At 39.1% G+C, this 9346-nt stretch overlaps 1 protein-coding gene across 1 annotated transcript; it reads left to right on the top strand.

Annotated features, from left to right (window-relative positions):
- Positions 1–1040: 1040 nt before the first annotated feature.
- On the top strand, positions 1041–6416 carry LOC139685678 (peroxiredoxin 2-like). The gene is made up of 5 exons (XM_071582656.1): positions 1041–1087; positions 3795–3955; positions 4823–4939; positions 5642–5895; positions 6001–6416. The coding sequence occupies exons 2-5, from the start codon at positions 3822–3824 to the stop codon at positions 6084–6086; spliced, it is 591 nt and encodes a 196-aa protein (XP_071438757.1). The 5' UTR covers positions 1041–1087; positions 3795–3821; the 3' UTR covers positions 6087–6416.
- Positions 6417–9346: the final 2930 nt, after the last annotated feature.

Below are 9346 nucleotides of genomic sequence, written 5' to 3'. Positions count from 1 at the left end.
CTCTTTCCAGCACTTCCCATCCGGACATTCCGTCCCCACTCGCACCTGAGTAGTCTGAGACATGTCCACGTCACAAATTAGCCTCCCGATCCTCCAATCTATTTCTATTTTCTGCAATATACTCATTAGTATTTCCCAATTCCTTCTATAAAACGCTTTTTCGAAATCTACGAAACAAGCAAATACGTCCTGATAGCACTCTGTATTCCTCTCGATTAGAGATTTTATTACTGAAATGGCATCGTGCCTGCCTCTCCCCTTCCTAAACCCAAACTAATCATTCCCTAAGTAATCATTTACCTTGCTCTCCATCCTCTTATTGATGACCCTGAGAATCAATTTAGCTGCATGGGAAATCAAACTAATTGTTCTGTAGCCCTCACATTATGCAGCCTTTACCTCTTTCGGATTATATGTATGCATATACATACATACACACACTCTCACACGCACATACACACATTTATATATACACACCATACAAACACATATATCTAACGGAAAACTTGATAAAAATGTACACATCCGTCCACAAAAAAATTTGCTATTTAAGAGCACTTTTTACTATATACACTAAATGATGCAATATGCATTCAAAATAAAATAGACTATTTTTCCCGGCAATTATGCATATTTACAGCCGATTCGGGCCTTCAATTTCAGTAAAATTCAGGTTTTAATTAACTTTAACGGATACTTTCCAAGGAGTTTCATCACGCCTAAAATGGAGCATAATTATGTACAAAATTGGAATCCAGATTCCATACATGCCTCTTGCTACACATTATTGTATTTAATTTTCCCTGTCCCTAAAAATATTTTCATATTCAGCCGCGCGTCCCAGTCCCCGCCAAGAAGCTTAGAATTCAGGCATGTCAGAGCCCTGGATAGAGCTAAAGCATTAAATATTGTATTTTGTTTTAATTCAAATTTTCTTCCTTTTCGCGGCAACGTGAGTCTCGTAGTAATTCAGAACGCCGACAGGTGGCTACGTGGCGCGTTCGTGATCTCAGTCTACTTAAGCGGCGGAAAGGATGGGATTCATTCAGTTGGAAGACAAGGTTCAGTGAGGAAGTATTCTAGATTGGTAAGTACTGCGTTGGTGTTCTGATCGGGGTTACTTTTGTGGCACGAATAAAATATAGCGCGTGTTCGAACACTGCTAATTTCGAGTGATATTCTTCGTTAAGGAGAACGGTAGATGTAATCTCCATAATACATTTTATTTCCTGTTCTCTTTTTCCGTTTTAAATCTTCATGGATTTTACTAGATTCCATTAAATTATACGAGTGAAAGGGAGTGGTGACTTAGATTTTTTTAGTGAGGTGGGCGATGCGTGTACACGATATTTCTGTAATTTGAAGCATATTTACCCCGTTTCAGGTTTTTTTAAATTTCCGCCGGTGTTGAAATACATTACCTGTAGAACTTATCATGCGTGGATAGCATTTTATTCCTATTACACATGGATACTCGTGATTCACTTTTATGCTTCATCTTGACGCATTTTTTCCGCGTTTTGAGAAACGTGCGATCCTGATATAATTTCACCTTAAGGAAGTCATCTCAGCGGCGGGCCAACGATCGATATATCAAATGCCATGCATGACCCTTATTTTTATGGCCCAGGCATATTTTCATTAATGGAATGTCTTCCAGATATTTCCATTAGACCATACTGGAGCGTCTGATGGAACTTCCGTTTCAAACCGTTCGCGTTGGTCATCAGCGTGGACGTGAGTCATCTGCCGTCTCGCAAATGCCATTTATCAGTGAATGTGTACATCTGCGCGAAATCGATTACGCGCTGGAAATTTTGTCACTTACAGTATGTCATTTTTCGGAAAAAAGTTTTTGCAATGCATATTTGCGTTCATCATACTTCACAAAAACTAACGGGATGGATGGCGTGGTATGTTAGAGTCGAGGTCATCTAATATTAAGCAATATACGGCATGTTACATTTGCACATTAGCGTGGGAACACTTTCCTTTCCTTGTGGCGCGTGAAGTTTTCTAGGCAGATCTGGTTCCAGGCAAATCTCAGCAATTTGTGGGACGCTGTGGCTGTCCAGAGGTGTCGCCTGGAATCGAACACGGGTCTCTGTGCTCTCCCCTCTGGGCCCTAGATAATATTTTAGCAATCGATTAGCATGGCCACCTTTGGTATTACCGTTCGATTTTGTCTCTTCGGCACTCATAACACTGGCATAGCAAAGTAAAGTTTGGTCAAAAAGCCTTGCACAAGAGTTTTGTAATTTAATGGACAGCATGAAGAGTATGTCCGCTCCCTCCGTACCCATTTGTAAGTAGCCCGCTGTAAAAATCATCTAATTTCGTAGGGTGAATCATAACCGACTGCGTTTCAAGGTTTCAACTGAAGAGGGGCTCGCTACTTCAATAAGCATCAGAGTGGGATAATTTCGGCTAACGGAATTTAGTGTCACCCTTGTCTCCAACTTCTGTATATTTTGTCGAAAAATAGAGCAAACTCATAAAAATACGGAGGCACTCATAGTATTGAACGTGGTGGCTACCTAAGATTGGTGGTGGTATTAAAGTACATTTCTTTAAGAATCCTTTCAAAGTTTCATCTTGTTTTCTATTTCCACAAAAAAACAGTTCTAAACTTCATTCCAGCCATGCTTTAAGTACAGTTTGATTGAAAAATAAAAGCATTGCCTGTATTTTTAACTCTTTGTCTACATCCCGACTCTTTAAATACTTATTCCACTTCTTTTCTCTTGGAGAAGTAAAAATTTACCTCATTTTATCCATCTTTATTCCATCCGCCAATCATTTTATTAACTGATTGATGGTCATTAGTTAATGTAAAAATGCCTTTGAACATGATTAATGGCTTTCAAAAATTACGCAATGGGCGACACAATTTGTTGGAAGAGGTATTTTTATTTTACACTTGCTCAAATGTTTCTTGTTTTGCCATATTAGTTTAGTTTAAGGAAGCAGCCGCTTCGTACTCAAAAGTTAGTTTTAAAATCTTTGAGTGCTTGATTTTTCAAGAAAATTGTTGAAATTTACAGATTTTGATTTCAGTTTCTAATTAAATTTTAGGCTTCTAAGAACAGAACCTTCCCATTCCTTATTTTATGGTTTTTCTTTTGTGTCAATAATCTAGATGAATCCTTTGAATCTAGATTATTGACTGAAATGTACTGACATCCATTCTAATTATGCGAGTAGTAGTATTGTAGTGGGGGAGACGACAGACGGCTTAGGTCAGTTGCATCATAAGGGATAGATGGGAAAGAAGGGCGGAGGGAAACCCGACGTCGGCATTAGCCTACTCTTATCGAAAACGCCAAGGGGTCCGCAGTATTACGTCCCTCCCGACGGACGGCATACTCAAAGTACTCTCCACAAAGCACCTCAAGTAGGGATCGGTATAACACAGAAAAATATCTGCTGTCTCAAGGATTCGAGTCCGGGGCCTCCGGGGAATCCAGTACGTTAGCCACCCCACTATCCCTATCCCCCTATTCTAATGACTCATTTAGGCTGTATATACGATACATGTATTAATGATAAGTGGTACAATTCATTCCTTTCCTATCATTCAAGAATTTTCCTATGTACGTGAACATGCTCCGATTTCACCTAATTTCATTTTGTTTGAATGAATTTAATTTGATGAAAATGCATTTTATTATTCTGAGGAAAGGATCAGGAGAAATAGGAGATTCATATTTTAACATTATATAAAGCTATAAAGTGTTATATAGTATTATAAAATATTAATTAATTAAATTATTCCTTCTGTCATTCATTTCAAGCCTGTATCTGTTCAACCAGCAAAGAAAATGTCCCAATTAAAAGTAAGACAGCCAGCTCCGCCTTTCAAGGGTACTGCGGTTTCACAAGGAGAGTTCAAGGAGATTAGTCTCTCAGACTACAAAGGAAAATATTTGGTTTTCTTCTTTTATCCTATGGATTTGTAAGTAATAAAGCTGCCTAAATAATTTTATTGTATGCATGAGTAAAATAACTACCCTGTTTCCCGGTTCGTAAGACGCACTTTTCTCTTATCAAAATTTGCTCTAAAATCAGCATAAGTCTTGGGTGGTACACGGGTATAATTTTTGACCTGAAAGTGCAAGGTCAATACGCCAGAAAAAATATCAAGATTTTTTTCTCGCATTAGGCATAGAAGTGGTTGCCGTCATTACAAATATCGTCCATCACTGATTTGGTAGCAAGCAGCATGGTTGACTTAAAAATAATTTAATCTTTTCTGCCTGGCAATTAATTTTTGTACATTCTGATCTGAACAATCAGGGCGCGTGTTATGGGCCGGGAAATACGGTACTTCTGGTTATTAAATTTGATGCAATTTCTCTGATTTCTCTCTTTAAATGCTTTCTCTAACTAAAATTTTCAGTCCTAAATCGGCATGATTCAACTATCTATTCCTTAAACTTTCATTTTTCTCAGCATGTTGACAATAGTCAATTTTCCCAGTTTAAAATTATTTTTTTCCGCTGGATGACTGCGCGACTAATTTCATAATTGTCGTATATTGACAGTCATTAAATTCCATTGATTCTAATCAGCGTTTGCCAATGAAGCAGTTACGCAAAATGCATCGTAACTGAGCTGCAAGGAATTTGTCTAATTCTGTCGTAATGTTGTCATTTTTAATTCGTTTAAGGATGTAGGTTTGGGGAAAGGATGGGTGATAGTTAGTATAAATGATGATACAGTGAATTACATTTTCTATTAGTCTACGATTAAAGAATTTTATCCTTAGGGTACATATTTGACATCCATTGAATGAAATTTTAACCATCCCTATTTATTTCAGTACATTTGTGTGTCCCACTGAGATAATTGCCTTCTCTGAGTCTGCAGATGAGTTCCGTAAGATAGGATGCGAGGTGGTTGGAGCATCTTGTGATAGCCAATATAGTCATTTGGCATGGTAAGTGTAATTATCGATAATAAATTACTATCGTCAAATAATTGTCAGGTTTAAGTGGGAATTGGGACGATTCTACGATTTTTCGTAGATTAATCAATGCCTATGAAAAAATGTTAAGTACTTTCATGAAAATTGGAGTATGTAATTGATTTTAATTGTGAAAAAATATTCTTAGTCTAAAATCGGCGTATTAAAAATAATTTGGAACGTTATTCCTAGACTATTTCAAAGAATCATAATTTTTCTCACCACTTCACGAAATGTTAATGACGAGGTTAATATGATGAAAAACAGTCTACTTGTTAACGCCGAGACGCGCCACATAATAGCATATGGATGTGTTAAAAATAGTTGTATTATGCTTTTAAAGGATGAAGTTTCCTCGGGTCTTCCACCGGGTCAAGGGTTCTATGTTGGCCGACGTTTCGATGCCCGACTCGTGCATCGTAACGTCGGCCAACATGGAACCCTTGACCCGGTGGAAGACCCGAGAAAACTACATCAAGCAAATACGCCGGGAAAGCTCCAGATCTAGTAAGATTTTAAAGGATATTTGTTATGGTGCTCATTGCCTTGCATAATTTTCCCCCATATTAAATCGTTCCCGGAAGCAAAACATTTCTATACTCGGAGCTCTCAAATTTTCGATAATAAATTGTCACGAAATGTAATTAACGTCATAATTAATCACTTTTTTCGCAGGATAAACACCCCACGAAAGCAAGGCGGTCTAGGAGAAATGAACATACCTATCCTAGCTGATAAGACAATGGAAGTTGCTAGAGCCTATGGTGTACTAGATGAAGAATCTGGCTGCCCCCTCAGGGGTCTTTTTATTATAGACCCGAAGCAGGTCCTGAGGCAAGCCACCATAAATGACTTTCCAGTTGGTCGTAACGTCGAAGAAGTCCTGCGCCTTGTCCAGGCGTTTCAGCACACAGACGTTCACGGCGAAGGTAAGTAAATGTATTCAAAATACATAAGGTGACAAGTGAAGTGAATTTCGAAGTTGCTACATTCTGGCTAAAATATTTTGGAAATAAAATTTTAATCTATTTCAGTTTGTCCTGTTAACTGGAAACCCGGCAGACAGACAATGGTACCGGAACCCGCAAAATCTAAGGATTACTTCAGGAGTCAGGATTAATGTCGTCAAAGGATTTAAATTGTGGTTAATTTATCGATTGGTTTTCAGCCGCCTGAGATTTTTGCGCTTTTAATATATTTTCCTACCAGAAATTGATTTGTGCTGTATGTATGAATAGTGGATGGAAAATTAGTACATTAGTGGTATAAATATTTAATATCAGCATGTTCTGTGAAAATGCCAATACCACGTCAAATGTATTCCTTGTAATGTACTAAGAGTGCGAACTTCATACTGTTGTGTTGTTAAAATCTTTGTTCCTTCCTGTAATGTACATTCAACCGTTTTCTCTAATGAAGATGTAAATGCACAAGTTTTGTCTCATAAGAAGTTATACATTTATTCAGAGAACTGGGGAGGAACAAACCCCGATTATAATTGTACGGTCCTGCTCGCATATGCACAAGAGTGGATTGTTTTTCCAGCAGTGCGTGTGTTATACTTGGGCTCGTGATAAGATGGTGGGGGGGATGGATGGGGGAGGGGGTAAATCAACACACGGTCTCCTGCCCCCTGGACGTTCTCACGCTTGTTTAATGGATCGATATGGTCTTTGGATGGTGGGGCCATAGCAGTGCCATTACTGTGCCATGCGGCTTTGTGGTGAATGGATAATGTAGAGTCTAATAGATTTCTAAACGTACACCTCGTATTTAGGTTCTCATGCATGAGTAAGGTTTGACCATTTTAATGACGCTCCCCCCTTCAATGCTTTCACCTCACGCTAGAACGGACGATCCCGTAGTATGGCGCACCTCTGCAACTTTCAAAGCTCCCCTGATAATTTATCAAGTAATCCTAGCCTCACTGTTGTCGCCCAAATGCCACACTATCCTACTTGTCTTTGCTCACGCTTAATATTTGCTCCCATTCATCTCCTGAGTTACAACCAAAGATGCAAAGCCGAGTCCATCAATAACTCTACGTAAAGAACAAACGTAAAAATTATCAATTACGCGCCACAATGTCGAACTTATTGTTTGGCATGTCGTGAAAGTGATTGATTCGGATAATATGAATAATTCTGAGACATTTCATGAGCACAAGGTCTGGCGCGCGATTCAATATTTCCTTTCGGGATCTTCGTAATTATTCGTAAACTGCTTTTGAAAAACCTGGGATCCGTATTGTAAGAGGTCGCTCGGGCTCCAAAGCGCTGTTTAACTTGGTCAGCCATAGCTTCTCGTTGGGAAAGCGTAGTCCGTATGTTACGGCGGGAAAAAACCCTCGCCAACGTAAAAGAGACGTAATTTATCAAAGGTGCCTTACGCAGGCTGAAAGATTAAGCAGATGGGCACAGTAGGACAAAACCTTATCTAGAGAAGCATTCAGAGGAGAAATTATTTTATTTTAAAAGTTAGGACGTCCAGATAAATGCTCTCGGATTTTAAATGTTGTCCTGGTAAATCTTTCTCATCAGTCGAGGTAAGGAACTGCCTTATCTTGTCTGTACTACCGGGCAAACTATGCTTAATGCAATGAGTACTGACAACAATCATTTCACTGAACTCGAGTTTAATGGTCTTTCTGTGATTTATTGAACGTAATAAAGGCAAGTAAGGAGTTTGTAGTATTGCAGATATTAAAGGCGCATATTAGAAATATGGAAGCACACATAGAGTATCTTCGATATCAATTGCGAGTATATTTTAAAAAAAATAGAAATATATTTTCTTAAAATGGCCGTAATACATTGACTCGAAAAGATTGACTTGCGAAAATCGTCTATTTATTAATATAAAAAATATGCAATTGCATCGAATTTCAATAAACTTGGGTGAAAGTGAGTACTTGAGTGACTCGAAAAGCGCCACCCATTCTTGGGTCTAAGGACCGCGAGGATGCGTCTTATCTAAGTAACCATGTATGTTACTCTGAAAGGGGATTAAGGAGGAAAAATATTGGAATCACAACCCCGCCTCGAGAGGGTGACCTCCAAATTACGGAATCCGCGATATATGGAAGGTAAAAATTATGCAAATCATTTATTCTAGGACGAATAAGGTATATTTAAATTTAAAAAATTCCAGGAAAAAAGTTAGAAATTCTTTCACTTAGTCTCGTTCGGGTTTTGAGTTTTCCCATTTGAGTTGAGTTTTCCCATTCACATAAAACGTGGGGTCCACAACCGCGTCTGCTCAAAAGTACCATATTCCACAGTTACCATGGGCATTGACTGTGAATCGCGATAATAAGTCTTAGCAGTCAAACAATTGTCCACCTTGTCTTAAAACATGCAAACGATGCCCTTGTAAGGAACATTGCTTTCTACTGGAAGGAAAGTCCTCGGGAAGTTTAAGAAAGAATAGTAATCATTACTAGGTGAGGTAACTGACAGCTGAGGTCATTTGCGCCATTTGGGATGGAAGTAGGAAGGGTAGAGAGAAACACGGCTTCGGCACTAGCCTACTCTTTTAAGAAAGGCACCAAGGGTTACGCAGTTTACCTCCCATCCGACAGTGGCGTGCTCACTTCAAGTGCCCTCCACAAAGCACCTCAGAAGGGACCGGGAAAGCGCAGGAAAAGATCTGCCGCATCCAGGATTCAAACCCGAGCCCTATGGGTTGGAAGCCAGTACAGCCACCATACCATTCCGACCATCTTAGCTTAGAGAAGAATATAAAAATTTGATATTTTCCATGCTTGCTCTCGAGAAACATCATTTACTTCGAAATATAAATCCAGTTACCCGCTCGCAAACGTAAGACCATCGTTTTTGAATATTTTTACGAGGTAAATCCTGCTATAATCATCTTACTAAATCATCGATAAACTGTTATTTCCTCATGGATGGAAAGTGAAGCATTTTAGGAAAGGTGCACCCCTCGGCGTTTTTTTAATAGGTTCGGCTGATATCGTAAATCCTATTGTCGCACAATGTTGATCTGACCTGATTGCAAGGGCATTGAGAAGCGGAGACACAACATGTATATCCTTCTGTGGATTAAGCATTTGGATAAATCAAAAGGATAGTGGTTATCCGCTTGAACGAAAAGATGTCAGTCACTTGGAAAAAACTCTGTGCGCCTGTTCCGATGGTCAGACATAATCAAAAATGGAAACAATGGAACGCAGCCAGTCCCCTGCTTGAGGGCTGAAAACTTGAGAATACCTGAATCCGCTTTCAAAGCCCCGCATCTTCGTGGGACTACTCCTCGTGGGAGCTCTACCTTACTCAGATAGACATTATTTGGTATCCAAACGCTTGAAGTAAGTTTTGGATGGTGACAGGGTGCACACTCCTACATTGCTCAGCCTCG

The sequence above is a fragment of the Hetaerina americana genome, unplaced genomic scaffold, assembly GCF_022747635.1.
Source record: "Hetaerina americana unplaced genomic scaffold, ioHetAmer1.1.p SCAF_12, whole genome shotgun sequence".
Lineage (NCBI taxonomy): Eukaryota > Metazoa > Arthropoda > Insecta > Odonata > Calopterygidae > Hetaerina > Hetaerina americana.
The sequence above is the reverse complement of the archived record's forward strand: the minus strand, read 5'-3'. Positions and strand labels throughout refer to the sequence as shown.